This window comes from Cetorhinus maximus, chromosome 9 (assembly GCF_964194155.1).
Source record: "Cetorhinus maximus chromosome 9, sCetMax3.hap1.1, whole genome shotgun sequence".
NCBI lineage: Eukaryota > Metazoa > Chordata > Chondrichthyes > Lamniformes > Cetorhinidae > Cetorhinus > Cetorhinus maximus.
The window spans coordinates 40,609,523-40,625,880 of NC_135887.1; the positions used below are offsets into that span (position 1 = coordinate 40,609,523).

At 39.7% G+C, this 16,358-nt stretch overlaps 1 protein-coding gene across 6 annotated transcripts in view; it reads left to right on the top strand.

Moving 5' to 3' along the window:
• Nucleotides 1-16,358, top strand: part of tyw1 (tRNA-yW synthesizing protein 1 homolog (S. cerevisiae)) — a 163,618-nt gene that overhangs the window by 78,699 nt on the left and 68,561 nt on the right. For all 6 annotated transcript variants that reach the window (XM_078548588.1, XM_078548587.1, XM_078548590.1 and 3 more), the window contains one exon: nt 158-293. In XM_078548588.1, the coding sequence (XP_078404714.1) occupies nt 158-293 (136 nt within the window). The remainder of the gene's footprint in view (nt 1-157; nt 294-16,358) is intronic.

A 16,358-nucleotide genomic window follows, 5' to 3' on the forward strand; every position in this document is an offset into this window, starting at 1 on the left:
GATCAGAATGGAAGCAAGAGAGGGGAAGACAAATTAGTGATTGAAATTGTGAAAGTTCCATTTCAGGAATTTGGCCTCAGTGGAGAAATTCTCCTCTGTTCAGGAGAAAAAGTTATAAATGAAATAATTTCTTCAAATGTAACGTTCCTTCATTCAGAAAACTTGAACCAGTTACTCAGCTTTATGTCAGCGTGGATGCAAGTACAAAGGATAGCCTGAAGAAAATTGATCGTCCTCTCTTTAAGGACTTTTGGCCAAGGTTTCTCGAGTCCCTGAAGGCTTTGGCAGACAAGGTATTGAGCTAATTTATTCAATTTTACAAATGTATATTGCAGCTTTTGAATACATCAGCGTGCTATTGTGATATTTAAATAGGAGAGAACTAGAAAAATATCTTTGGCTTAGATTTGCAAAAGGATCTTGGAATTGATTCATTATGAGCTGGAATACGTCCAATGACCCTGCAGTCAATTTTTATACTTTTATGCATGTAAAAGCATTGGCTTTTTATTGGCATGTTATAGTGCACTTTGCCAAAAATGCAAACTGCCACATTCTTCAAAAACTCTTCATTCTGCCACCCCAACACTGACCATCCCCAAAGTGTAATCCTACATAGTCCCTAGTCAATTATCTCAAGCCAGTGCAAGCAATTGATGGTGCTCAGTGTACCACGATCTGCTGATAAATCTAACTGACTGTTTTCAGTTGGCATCTTCCTGGCTAAAAATAGTTGAGATCTTGTTTTCAGTTAGATTTTCATATGTTATGTACAAAATGCAGTTAATAGGTATTAATATTCACTTGTTACATGTCATTTCAATTAATTGAGCTATGTAGATTATTAATACAAATGATTGCCAGTGGAGGTAGTTGAACAGGCAACACTGTTTAATATGAAGCTGTAATCCTGTCTAATATATAGATTGGTAAATAGATCACGTTTCACGTCAGAAATTTTTTACTGAGACCAGCAAAAATGACGTTTGGGTGTTTCTGTAACTAGTTATGATTAGTATAACATTTCCTGCTGCGGGGCAATAACAGCGTAGATATCCTTTGTTTCGGAAAGCCTGGTGTTGGGGATATATTAAATAGTTTATACTTGTTATTAAATGTATAAATTCCTGATGTATGCGTGAAACGAAGGCATTGAGTACACATTGCTTGTTAGTAGGTATGGATAACATGGCTTTGACAAAGTTGTTATTTCTAATTTTACGAGGGAATCAATAGCTGGGACACTAATCAAAATGTTACCATCTGTAGTCAGTGTGGAGGTAGAAAATGATTGTCCATGGGGCAATTAGTTTCATTAGTAATAAACAACTCTCCAGATAGTAATTTGGCTCCTATCCATATCCCTATCCATTTAGAGTATAGAATGTAATTACTAGCCTGTTGAGAAATAATTTGGGGATCCTTCAAACAAACTGGCCTCCACTTCGAAGGAAATAAGGATAAATCTGAGCAGCAACATCAAGTTATTTAGTTCACTTAGCCATATTTTTAACATGAGGTGAACCAGAACTCAGTGGGGGATTTGCATTTACCTGCATTAGAAGTCATTAAATAACACAAATTAAAAATTCTGAAGCATCAACACTTTTATTTTCAAGTCAGGAAACAACGATTATGTAAGTTAAATACGATTCTTCTATATTACTTTTCCTTCTGTGTAAATCTATTTCCTGTAATAATCTTAATCTGTATTTTTAGCCTGAAATGTGTGATCTGACAGGATAATGGCTTCTGTTTAATCAAAGATGTGCTGAACACAGTGGTGTTTTACATTACACTTGTGCAGAAATTCAAGTGTAATTTTTGTTTATTGGTTCCTGGAATGTGAGTGTCGCTGGCAAAACCAGAATTTGTTGCCCATCTCTAATCGTCCTTGAGAAGGTGGTATGAACCACCTTCTTGAACCACTGCAGTCCATGTGGCGTAGGTACACCCACAGCGCTGTTAAGAAGGAAGTCCCAGGTTTTGACCCAGTGACAGTGTAAGAACTGTGATACAGTTCCATGTCAGGATGGTGTGTGGCTTGGAGAGAATCTTGGAAGGTATTGGTGTTCCCATGCACCAGCAGCTCTTGTCCTTCTAGGACGTACAGGTCGCAGGCTTTGATGGTGCTGTCAACGGATCCTTGGTGAGTTGCTGCATTGAATCTTGCAGATGGTACACACTGCTGCCACTGTATTCTGGTGGAGGAGAGAGTGAATGTTTAGGGTGGTGGATAGGGTGCCAATCAAGCGTGCTGCTCTTTCCTGGATGATGTCAAGCTTCCTGAGTGTTGTTGGAGCTGCACTCATTCAGGCAAGTGGATAGTAAACTGACACACTCCTGACTTGTGCTTGTAGATGGTGGACAGGCTTTAGGGAGAAAGAGGACTCCCAGCCTCTGTGCTTCTCTTATAGCCATGGTATTTAAATGGCTGGTCCAGTTATGTTTCTGGTCAAAGCAAAATACTGCGGATGCTGGAAATCTGAAATAAAAACAGAAAATGTTGGAAAAACTCAGCAGGTCAGACAGCATCTGTGGAGAGAGAAACGGAGTTAACGTTTCAAGTCTGTAGGGTCATACGGACTCGAAACATTAACTCTGTTTCTCGCTCCACAGATGCTGTCACACGTGCTGAGTTTTTCCAGCGTTTTCTGTTTTTATTTATGTTTCTGGTCAGCTTGTCAGCATGTTAACCCATTCATTGCATATGTGACTTTTGGGAGAAAGTCCACATGGCAATACTGAGTTTGCTGCATATACACATGGGCTGGATTTAAGGGGGCACTGGAGTGCCCATACCCCCAGCAAAACAATCAAGGGCGTGACCTCCATGCTGTAGTAGCTCGCCCTGCTCACCTTTAATGCTCAGGGCGTTAACTGCTTTAAGACAGGTCTTGTGCCCCATCTGGGGGCAAGTCCCACCTTGAGAGTTGCCAGCTAATCAAATAGCTAGCAGCTCTCTGGCCCCAGCAGTGCCACCACGAGCGGTGGCCATTGATAGGATTACAACAGTCCCCAAAGCTGAAGAGCTGGTGCCGGAATGAAAGGTAAATGGGCGGGTGGGGTAACGTCAGGCCAAGGCTAGAAGGTCCTGGTAAGAAGGGTGGGGTGGGGGGTCGGTGGTGCTAGGGCAGACAGGCTGTGGGTGGAGGGGAACTGGTGGCGGGTATTGTGCGGATGACGGTGGGGGAGGGGGGGTGGTTGGAGAAATGACTTTGGCGGGGGGGGGTGGGGGGTGGGGGGGGAGTTGCCTTCATTGGGTGCAGGGGTTTATTAAGGAGGCACCTTCTTCCTTCCTTACCCACACTGGCCCACTCAGTGAAAGCTGCTGGATTGGACTTCTGGTGTGGCCCTATTCCGCTGCCTGTCAAATCCCAGTGGTGGTGGGTGAGGCCTCCCGAGTGACCATTGGTCCACAGTTGGGCCAACACCTTCCCCTCTCCTGGTAAAATTATGGTGGGTGCAGTTAGGTGGTATGCACGGTGCCCATAGCATTTTATGAGCCCATCCTCCAGGGGCCCTTAAAGTCCAGCCCCTCAACTTTCACATTACTCATTGGGTTCCTCAGCGAAACAATATTTCATTCCTTTGTGCATGTTATAAGCTAGTTACATGTAATTTTTCCCAGGTACTCCTTGTATCTTAAGTTTTCTTCTAAACAGCCTAATGTCTTCCACTTCCTCACCTAGTAAACTGTACTTGTAATACCTTTGGCTTTGGCTACAAGAGTGGGATAAATTCCAGCTTTGAAGACAGATAACTTGTCTGACATCAGGATAGTGTGGTCCTTTGGTAATATCTGATTTCATCCTGAGATAGTTGGCCACCTTTCTTATATGATAGTAAGAGCAGTACTATCTGGACCATTCTAGGAATGCTACCTCTTTAGATGGTTTGTCTTTGAGAGTTGATTATTTTCCTGTCTACAAGAATCACCCTTATCGATTGACACTACTTGGAGAGTCTCCAGCATGTGCAGGATAAATACTGAAGCAATTGCCTGGCTCCATTATACCATTGTTTTGCAAGTAGTAACTTGACATTAAGATGGACCGTAAAATAATAAATTAGAATGATCAGTAGTGATGAATTTTATTTTAGTTATCTGCACTGTTCGTGGTTGGTTCTATTGAGTACAATTACAGTGCTTAAGAGAAATCAGAATATGGCAACTTTGCAAATTCATACTGAATGACTCATACAGTAAATGAGTTTGAATTTCATTGACTTCAAGTATTCCTCTTGCAAAAATGATCCTTAATCAAATAATAAAAAAGCAACGTGTGAAAGTTGTTTAATGCTCTTTCCATAAATCTAGCATAAAATAATGAAAAATGTCTAGCACAAGGATATTAGAAAAGAAATTAATTATTTCTCAGATTCATTGTATTTATTCTCCTATATTTATGTCTGCATTTTACTTTGTGAGTACATTTATCTAAATAATTTACTGTATTCTGAAAACACTTCTAATGAAAGTGCTGCTAGATTTAAATCATTTTATTTTATTACTTGCGTTCACTTTGTTCTGTTGCATTTATTAATATTTCCAGAAGTTCTTTCCAATATCCCCAAGGAATAGTTTTGAATCTGTTGATTAGAAATTAAATAATGTCATTGAATCATTACTTGTACATTTATAAGACTTTTTTGTATTGCATAAAAATTCTCATATGTTCTTGTAAGACAAAAAGAATGCGCTTACAACTCTTTGATTATTTATGCTCTACTCTATTTTCCAAAGTGTGTGCGTAACTTCCTCATGTAGCGTTAACAAAATAATGCTGTAGATTTTCAATCATGAATTCAAAGTAGATGGAACTTTTGAATAATTTGATGTATCAAATTTGCAGACTAGTTTTATATTGAGCAAAAGTGCTATCTGCAATTTTGTAAAACCCAACTGTGCTATACTCTATGATGTTTTAATCCATGTTTGAATGTGTACTTTTAGCTTGAACTGTGTAACTGTCAATTTTGGTTCCTTCCTATCAAAGATATTAGAAGCACTTAGTGGTCATCTTGCATTATTCTTGCACAAAATATTTTAGTAAAATGGCAATTGTTAACCTGGTAGGAAGCGCCTAGTGAAAAGCATTTAAAGTCTAAAACGGAACATAGATAAACCTAAAAGGCTAGAATTTTTTATTTTTGCAGTATTATCTGTCTTGCATGCTTTGGCTGTACTTTAGACTGAGTTATTTTATCATTCCATTCTTTTTCTGATTAATCTGGGCCCTTTATTTCCCCTTCAGGCTATGCTTGAACTACTTCTTCCTTTGTACTGTACCATGCTTTCCTAGATTTCCCCTCTCATTTGGCTGAGGAACAGTGACAAATGTCTCTTCCCAGTAACTTAGACTTGAATTCCTCATGAGCAAGCTTCCTGTTGATCTTTGACCTCTCTGTGATGACATCTACATACACCATAGCTTCCAGAATTGCATCTCATTGAGCAACAGCCCATCTGCTCACAGCCATTCCTACTTCTCAGTGATAGATTTTTCTAACCTCCTTCACACCCCACATATCGTTTTACTCCACAAAACCTCCAAAATGTTGGCTTTCTCTTTGGGCCTTTTGCATCTGTTTGTATCAGCACCCAAGCATTAACTGACATGGCTAACAAGTGGCGATTCTTTTCTCATCTCTGATGCTTCCCCACTTGATTATACTTTCCATCATTTGCACCGCCCAGTGGCTATAGTGTAGCCTGCTCATCAAGTCACACCTTAGCACCATCTCCTAGCCCTCTAGCTCTTCCTTCTTTGAGCATCCCGTCTTGTTCCCTTTTAGTTAAGATTGGAAAATTGAGGCATTTCTTTGGCTGCTTACCATATAATTTGTTCATTGACTTTGACACTATACGCCTCCCTGGCCTCATTCACTTTCCAACAAGACAGTGGGTAATTTTGAAATTCTGTCCAACCCTTTGGTGTAATTCAAAATCCACATTCTCTGCATCAATAAGGCTACTTATTTTCACCTCTGCTCCTGTCTTTAACTCTTTATTGTTGAAACTCTTATCCTTGCTCCAATTATTCCAATGCTTTCCTAAATAAAAATCTATCACCACCATAAACTCCAACATTGTCAAAATACAGCTGTTTGAATCTTGTCCCTTAGTAAGCCTCCGTTCATCCATTACTCAGTCTTTATGTATCTCCACTGGCTCCCATGTCCCCCAACACATTAAATTTACAACCTGCATCTCCCAGTTGTGTCTTGGTCCTATACCCTACCCTCAATATGTACAGTGTGAAATGAAATGTTGTGAAATTACAGATCTGCTTATCGATAGTTAATGTGAAATCACTCTATTAGAAAACTGGGAAATGGTGTAACAATTTTGTGATAAGGCTGAAGATTACATTGGTGAAGGTTATTTTTAAAAGGATTTAATATTAATAAAAAGGGAGCCTGTGGAAGTTAAGTTATGCTAATGGAATGTAAAGCTGACCTTTTGTGCATTTTTGCATAATGCCAGTCATAAATCTCAGAACAAGGAGAAAGAAATAATTTCTAAATAGAGGATCTACAGATTAGAACCATGAAAGGCAAAATGTACTTCATTAAGGTGCACCTGCAAAGTCAAGACAAAGTCATCAAAGTCTTCCTTCAGAATGGAATAAATTTTTACTTTATATGGTTCTTCATTGTTTATTCAGATCAAACAATACACAAAATGGTTGCTGCATTTGTCAACAAAATAACAGTGCTACAATCCAAAAAACTGTGCGCTTAGTTGTTAAGTATTTTGGGACATCATCGAACTGAGGAAGATGCTATAAGAATGCATGCTCTTCTTTATGTTTAAATAAATAAGTATTTCAACAGTTGATTATTTTGTAATCAGGTGCAAATGGTGATCAGAGTATACTTGAATTTTCCTTTGTGGTTCAAAAATAACTGTGGGAACGAAACACTAAACTACTGGGATAATATGGCTCTGAAGAGCATCTGTTGAAGCATTAAAACCTAGAGCTAAAAGATTTTACTTTCATATTTTATTAAAATAATGAAATAGAAAACCACTTTTAAATAATTGAGATTGGACACTCTATAGATTAAATTGTCGGCACCTTGAGTTAATTTATGTTGTAACTACCAGTCTTAGACTAGTTGTAATTCAGGTTGAAGCCAGGAAAATCCCTATTTATGTTGCTTGGGAAAAATTGAAAGAGGATTTTTCATGCATAGAAATATTGGATTGTTGAATGCTTTACCACAAGGAGAAATTGACTATAGCATTCAGAAATGTACAGAATGCATACTGTTACAAACTTAGGGTATTACCTTTGGAACAGTAATAATAGCCACTTCAATAAGTGGTCTGACTATGTTGCATTTGAAAATATACTTGTAATGCTAAATAACTGCCCATATGATGGTGTAACCAAAAAGATGTGAGAATAATGACTCCTTGTGATCTGAAATAGATATTTGTGTTCTTGTGGAAAGGCAAACTCTGGAATCATTTAGGGAATAACAAGAAGCCATAATGGAGGGAATGTAGGATCTTTCTGGAAGGATGAACTAAGATTGGCCAAATGGTTTTCGCAATTCGTAATTATTTTGTGAATGGGATTTAATGAATGTCTCTTTCAGGGAGCCAGCACAGGTGTGGTGAGTTGGTTGCCATCCTTCTATGTAATTAAATTCTATGATGTTTATGGGAGCTGGCTGATGAGAAGTATTAGTTTTTGGGATTATCTAAATTGGCTGTATGGTTGTTTTGGTCCTGTACTTTGAATATATAGTCAGTAACCAGTCTGTTGTTTATCAGTTTCCATGGGCATTTGAGTAGCATTCTCTGCTGATCAACTCAGAAATGTTATAGAATAGTGGTTTTGATGACTACTTCACTAGTATTGCCTCTTTTTACATCATTCTACCTAGATTTACTTGAAGCCAGTTATATCCAATGAGATGCTTCGATCTTGATACTTTACCAAACTGTAACTCTCGTTATTGCTTTGGCCATTAGGAAGACAAATGCCTAAACATCAGTTTGCGCAAATAAATGTTTGGTGATTTACTTCATAAAAACGGAATGGTCTTGGAACCTTAGATCCTGAGACAATTGGCCAATGTTTGCATTTATATTTCAGTGAATTTATTTCTGTAGCGTATGAAAGCTGGTTGCTAATAAGGAATGTTATATTCAGGAATGGCATGGGATAAAATATTTATCCAGCAACAGCTGATAGAGAATTCAAAAGGAAATGAAAGCAAGAATCTGATGCTAATGCTTTCTCAGGTCTGCAATCTGTGCAATATGGACAAGTAGCATGTGCCAAGCAATGGTCCAGTTGAGCAAGAGAAAACCAGTCACCTTCCTTTAACTACCATTGATTAGTCCTTCGCCATTAGCATCCTGGGATCACAATTGACCAGAAAATGAACTGGACCAACTATATCAACAATGTGGTAACAAGACGAGGATAGAAGCTGGGTAACCTGTGATCAGCATTTCACCTAGCTCCACCTATCCACCATTCACAAGGTACAAGTCAGGATTGTAATGGAATGCTCACCACTCACATGGATGGGCATAGCTGAAACAAAGTTCAAGAAGTCCCATGACATCCAAGACAATGCAGTTTTTGAATGGTGCCCCTGTCATGGTTGCAGTACGTGAACAGAATGTATTGCAGCAACTCACCAAGGTGACTTCCTTTGCACCTCCCTCACCTCTATCATTAAGAAAAATGAGTAGCAATAACACGAGAATGCCAGCAAGTTACACAGAATGCATATTAATTTTGGCATACCTTACCATCTCTGTTATGTCAATATTATGGATACCATCATGTGAACATCATAAACACATAGGCCCAGATCTTATAGTCTCCAGTTCGTTGGAAACTGGATGCACCCCCAAAAGATGATTTTTGGGACCACTCGGAAGTCCCAAAGCACTGACTCCGTGGGAATTACCGCAAAACCTGACTAGCCACTACTACAAGACCGCACCCGCCGCCCCGATCCTCTGACCTGGCTTGATGAGCCCCCACCACCCGACTAGCCCCTGACCCCATGACTCGCCCCCTGCACAACCTGACTAGCTCTCGACCTGCCAACCCTACTGACCTGACCCAACTACCCCAACCCACCTTACCCAGCTTCCACCGTACTCAGCTGCCATCCTACCCACCCTACCCACTTACACACCTGCATATTCGCCCATTTGTTCACTCAAACATTCATTCACTATCACACTGAAAAGCTGTTTAAATGTCCGAAAACTTTTCAGTGTGTTAGTGAACGCTTATCAGAATATGGCAGCTAGTGCTGTAAAAAGGGGGCTTGAGTCGCCACCGTGTTGATCCAGCACTATGAGGGAAGCAGTTCCATTGAAGGTATGCTCCGCATTTCTGAAGAACCCAGGATCGGAAGACACAGCCAGGAATACCATGGCACAGAAAAGTAGGAGCGGAATGGCAATCCAATGGTGATTGCCGCACCTCACAAGATGTGGGCCAAAGATTGCACTGATTCAAGGAGAAGGCACACCACTACTCTCCTGGCAACTGGGGATGGGCAACAAAATATGTTACTCCATGTTTTTGGATGGAGTTTTCTGGAAATACTGTAAAAGTTATCAAATGGTGCTAAGGCACTGAGATATGACAAAATTTACAATTACATGAAAAATAACCATCTTGAAAACACTAATTTCATGCTGGACAACGGTAATTCCTTGTGGAAAGGAGCATGGCACAGGTAGAACAGCATCAATTACAGATGTGTATGTACTCCCTCATTGATTTGGATCTACTGGCTCAAAAGCATTTCAAGCCGCTGTATGCATCTGTAATTTACCCCGACCATCTGTTCTATTTGTTTATTAACGTGCAGAAGAAAAAGCAACTCATACTTCTGTTGAAAATCTGTTGCAGCCGTATAAATTAGTGTATACATACATTTTTAAATAAGAAAATCCTGTCCATTTTGCAGTTCTCCAAAAATGAGTTTTGTAGTGAATACACCTTTTTATGTGACAATTGAACATGTATAAGGGAGCGATACCCTATTTATCTTTGAACGGATTGTGCAATCTAACTGCTCTTGGCATCATGATCTTTCATTCTTTGTTCACAGTCTGGATTCTCAAACAATTTTCAAGATGAAATTAAGTGGAAAAATGTTTTACGTAATTTTTCATGATATTTGAGCACAAACGTTTTGCTGAGCCATACAGAGAAACACATTTTCTGTTACATCTGTTGTCTGTTCAAACCATGGAAGACAGCACAAACATTATATACTAGGACATATATTTCCATCCAGGGCCATGTCCGTTACTTCAAAGTGGTGGATTTAAAGGGTCTGTAACTTTCCTAAGAGACTCAATAGGTAAACAGATGACAGGAATTTCAAACATTATGCTTTTACAAACTTTTGGTCGGATTCCTTAGAAATGAACATTTAGTCAAATTTCAGTATCCTGTTGCTTTGTAAATGTGCAGATGGCTCTCTAGCTCAGTTCACATGAAGCCCGACCATGAAAAAGATCCATGTCCTCTGCTCACAACATTGGCATGTGTTCCAATTGCTCTTCCCACTGCCTGCCTGATATACGTCGAAGGTGAAAATCAACCCCAGAATATTGATGGGCCGAGTGGCCTAACCCCTGCAGTTTTTTATGATCTTACACCTTCCTTGTCTTAATTTTTATACAAAGAAACTAAAATTCATTTCCTGTTTGTTAAGCAAGGGTTACCAATTATGTGACCTTTTTTATAACGGAAAAAGTAAATATTTTAATTGCTGACAGTGAAACTGAGAGGGGCAGACACAAAGGGTAGGATTTTGCTCTTGGCAGGGGTGCTCGGCGGGGGCAGTCAGGAAGCCAACCGCCGCCCACAGTCGGCTCCACACTGTGATTTCATGTGGGCAGGTCAATTAAGGCCCGCCCTGCATGGATCGCGAGCGGCAGCGCTGAGCACTGCCTGTGTGGGTGGGGGTAGGAGGGAGAGCTGGGCCTAGCGCGCAGTTCACGCATGCGCAAGAAAGATCTTGAAGCGCTGTGTAAAAAAAAATGAAGAGAATAAAAATTTAATCAAACATGTCCCCTCATGTGACTCTGTCATATGAGCTGGGACATGTTTTTAATTCAAAAATAAAGTTGAAAATGTAAAGGCCGCTTGACCTTTTCGCCTGCCCGCCAACTGTAAGGTTGGACAGGCAGCGTAAATTTGAATTTAATTAGATTGTTAATGGCCTTAATAGGCCTATTAATTATCGGCGGTGAGACTGTGCGATGACATCGGGACGCACACAGGACATCATCACACGTCATTTTACGCTCGGCATGTGGGCGTGCACCTGTACACCGAGCGTAATATTCTGCCCATGGTGGCTTTTCTCACAATTAAAAGGCAGTGAGATGGTAAAAGACAAAGGGATTTGATGGGATCAGAGACAGAGGCAAAGAATGAGTAATGGGCAGAATGAAAGGGTGTGACTAAAGGGAAACTTTTCTGCAATTTCACTATAAAATACAGTCTTCAAACATCGGGAGCTTCTTGCCCAGCCAGTCTTCCTCTGAGTAGCTCCATGTTACATTGCTAGTGAGTTGCTGTCGATTGTGTTTTCTCTCCCTGAGTTTAGCTGATTTTGCACAAATGTTATCTGAGAGTTGTTTTGCTATATTTTACTTTCCCCATGATTAAACTTAACCTATTATTGGAAGCCTCTTTACATGCTCAATTACTGTATTAACACTTAACTTCTTTTGAAACCTTCTAATCTCTGAACCTTTCTTTAACTAAATCTTCTAATTTCTCAAAACTTTACAATTTAAGCGACTGATGTTTGACTGTAGTACTTTAAACTGCCATAAAAAGAATTCAGTTTGGCTTGAAGAGAAGTTCGTACACTGAACACATCACACAAGAGAATTAACCCTATGGCACTGTTTTCCACAGTATGTAACATGGATATAAAGTCAATGGTACACCTTAAACAGCCTGGATTACGGTATACTTTAATCAAGAATGGCAGTAAATTATTTATTTAAGCCATTTATATTAGCACTGTTAGAAATAGTCTACAGTCGATAATGTTAACTCTCCAGTACTCAGTTAATCATCATTTATGTGCTTTATATCCAGGCAAAAGGACCATGACGAATTGGTTTAAAAAGAATTACGCTGCTGATGATTGATAGTGCAGTGAGGAAAATGGTAAAGAAATGATGTGCTGCATGCTCCTCCTGGCCTTGCTGTCAGCAAATCTAAATAGTGACAGCAGGACTTTGGAAGGCCTTCACATTGACCTGTATTGCCTAGCATAGACTTGTAATCTTTCTTAGTGTAGTGACAAGAGGATGAATTTCAGAAATGTGTGTTAGAAAGGAGAAAATGTGCAATTCTATTTTCATTGTGCTAAATTAGTGCATTTTATGACTGCAGTAGGTGGAACATATCTTAATAATTTAACGAGCGCATTTAAAGAGGATTATAAAATGACTTAAAGCAAATGATTCTTCACCCTAATTTAGTTTCCCTGCAATATATCATTTATTGCCAAGTTATGAATGATAAAGCCAGTCATTAATAATGTTTATTAATCAAATATATTCAAAACTGGGAGCAGGAATAAATAGGTCAGTTTCAGGTTGATAAGTTGTAACTGATAGGATGCCAATGGACTTCAGCTATTTGTAATCTGCATCAATTTAATCAAATTTAATTTAATCAATTTAATCAAACTAAGTGGGAAAGTAAACTGTGAGGAGGATGCAAAGGGATATAGACAGGTTAAGTAAGTGGCAAGAATGTGGTAGATGGAGTATAATGTGAGAAGTGTAAAATTATCCACTTTGGCAGGAAGAATAGCAAAACAAATTTTTTTTAAAAGATAAGAGACTAGTAAATGTTGAAATACAGAGGATTTGATGTCCTTATATGCAAATCGCAGTCAACATGCAGGTACAATGAGAAATTAGGAAGGTAAATGTACACAGGCTTTCATTGCAAGGCAGTTGGAGTATGAGAGTCCGGAAGCCTTGCTGCAAACATATGATACTTTGGTGAATTCTGATTACAGCTTTGGTTTCTTTATCTAAGGAAGGAAATACTTGCACTAGATGGGGTGCATTAAAGGTTCTTTAGGTTGACACCTGGGACGAGAGGGCTGTTCTATTCAGGAGATTGAATGGAATGGGCCTATATTTTCTGAAGTTTAGAGGGTGGTGAGGTGATCTCATTGCATGGTATAAAATTCTTTGTGGGCATAACAGGATAAATGCTAAGAGGCTGTTTCACCTGTCTGGAATCTGCAGTTACAACTAGGGGTCATAGTATCAGGATAAGGAATCCACCATTTAGGACTGAGATGAGGAAAGGTTTCCTCACGCAAAGGGTTGTCAACCTTTGAAATTCTGTACTTCAGAGGGCTGTGGATGCTCAGTCGTTGAGCATAATCAAGACTGAAATCGATTAGAATTTTGGAACCTTGAGGGAATCAAGGGATATGGGGATCAGGCAAGAAAGTGGAGTTGCTGTAAAAGATCAGTCATGATAATGAATGGCATAGCAGGCTGGAGGGATGATATGGCCTACTGCTGGTCTTATTTCATCTGTTCTTATAGTGGTGCTTTCAACTGTAGTATTAACCTTAGTTCCTAGCTTGGAAGGATATGAAATTAAGCCTCAGTTTCTATAGAACTGTGTAACAATGGCACACTCACTTGGCATCTTGTCCTCACTAGATAAGATAATATTTTTTATTTAGTCAGGTGTTAAAGATTGCTAAGGTACTTGAAATAATGTGTTGTTAAGTATCTGGTTTCCCACAATTGACAGACTTATCTGAGTTATACATATTGGATGACCCTTTGTCATTGACCTGAAATAATTATTCTTGTTTCTTGCTGCACAGGTGCTGCCGGACCTGCTAAGTATTTCCTTCATTCTCCGTTTTTATTTAAGATCTCCAGCATCTGCAGTATTTTGCTTTTCTACAATAAGTTGTGAATTTTAAGTTATGTTAAACTTGTACAGGATCCTGATTGGACCACAGTTCTGGTCATAAACTAAGAAGCATAGTAGCAAAGCTGATCAATTACAGCCATTCTGAAAGATTGTACAGGTTGGGTTTTTTCCCTTCAGAAAAGGGAATACTTGTGACAGAAGTTTTTAAAGTTATGAATGGTTTGGATAGCGTAGATGTGGAGAAAGTTTTTCTACTTATGGGAGAGTCCAAAACTCGGGGCCATAAATATAAGAGTTTATAATAAACCCAATAGGGGAATATGAAGTGACCGGTTTTCTCAGAGACTGGTTAGAAAAGGAGACTCGTTGTCGCAATTAATGGTTGTGTCAAATAGTTTAGCTGATTTCAAAAGAGAACCAGATGAGTACATGCGAGAAAGACAAATAGAAATATGTACTGAAATGTTGAGATAAGATAAGTTGAAAAAGAGAACACTTACATGGAATATGAACACCACCACAGGTTAGTTGGGCTGAATTACTTTTTTGTTTGATGTATATTCTGTGTAATTTTACGTAAGCTCCTTCCTGAGCTCGGACCATGCAAGGTCTTAATTTTCTTTTAGGCAATCAGGCAGTCATTATAACCATTGTAGGCAGGGTTGCCATTTGCTATTACTACTATGGTCTTCAAGCTCCTGCAACTGTCTATTTTTTTTCTTTTCAAGTCACCTGTCACACAGTTCTACCATCTTAACTTTGATCTTCTGTATGAGCTTCTTGCCCAGCTGACACTGCTTCCACAGTTTTCCTGGTGGTCTGACCTTCAACTCCACCTATGACAATATTCTTGTAATAACACACGCGGTTGCTGAACATTAATTGTTCCTCATTTGCTTCAGGGTTGGTCCTGTTATTCTCCAAGTTGGTACTGAACACCTTCCTTTTACAGATTATACCAGCAGTGTTTCAGTCTCTTATTTCTGAGACTTTTGTTGAGGATTAACTCTCAGCACCATACATGGATATGAAAGTGCCATAAATGCCAGCTTTAAGCACTTTATTTTTTTACTTGCATAATGCAATAGTTAAACTACAGTTGGAATATCTTGTACAGTTTTGGGTACCTCATTATAGGGGGAAAACAAAAACAGGATGTTGCTAAGGATGGAAGTAACAGAAAGAAAAAAATTGAGAAGTTGGAGGTTTTTTTTGAAGTAGAACTAAGTTCAAGGAGTAACCTGAAAAAAAACTTCAAGATTATGTCCTCGAATTTTCTCAGAGTTGCTCCACTGAAGTAAAAAACAAATGAGGCGAATGACCAGATATTGTTTTAGTGATATAGGTTGAGGGATGAATGTTGGCTTATACACAGCAAAACTTTCCTGCATTTAAAATATTGATTCATTATGTCCATCTGAGAGAATAGACGGGATCACAGGGTTTAATATCTCATTTGAAAGGTAGTATCGCTGAATGCAGCACACCCTGAGTATCCCATTAAAGTCGTCCTAGGCTAATGTGAAAATCAGGAGATATTCTACACTGTTTATCCACAAGCGTTTATTTCAACCGATAAAAGCAAAATACTGTGGATGCTAGAAACCTGAAACAAAAACTGAAAATGCTGGAACAACACAGCAGGCCTAACAGCATCTGTGGAGAGAAAGACAGAGGGGAGAATTTTCCCCACCTCAGGTGGGCTGGTTGGGAGTGGGCTCGGGTGGGCGCAGAGCCGATCGCCGCCCGCGATTGGCTGCGTGCCGCCATTTTACATGGGCGGGCCATTTCGCCCGCCCAGCGTGACGCACAGCCGGTGCAGGCGGGGGGAAGAGGGAGAGTCAGAGCCTGCGCTCTTTTGCGCATGTGCGTGAAAGAACGCAGAAATCTCCCTGAGGCGTGGAGCTGCCTCAGGGAGATTAAGTACATATTGACATTTTTGAATTAAGAAACAAAAATTATTTACACATGTCCCCTCATGAGCTGGGACATGTTTATGAATTGTGCAAAAATTATTTATTTATTTAATAAAATCTTCAGGAAACCTCGTCCCGCCCATGGATGAGGTTTCTCGAAAAACGCGAAGGCCGCTTGGGCTCGTTGCCTGCCCGCCAACCTTAAGGTTGGATGGGCAGCGTTGATAATTTGGTTTTTTATTGGCCTTAACAGTCTTCTGACAGCTCGATGGGTGCGCAGCTGCCTCTGGTGCGTGCCCACCGAATGAAAGATCTAAATGACACGAGGTGACGTCGGGCCGCATGCCCAACGTCACCGCATGCCATTTTACGCATCGGTGTGTTGGGCCCACCCCCGCACGCCGACGTCAAAATTCTGGCCAGAGTTAACGTTTCGAGTCCGTATGACTCTTTTTCAGAGCCCTGAAGGACTCGAAACGTTAATTCTGTCTTTCTC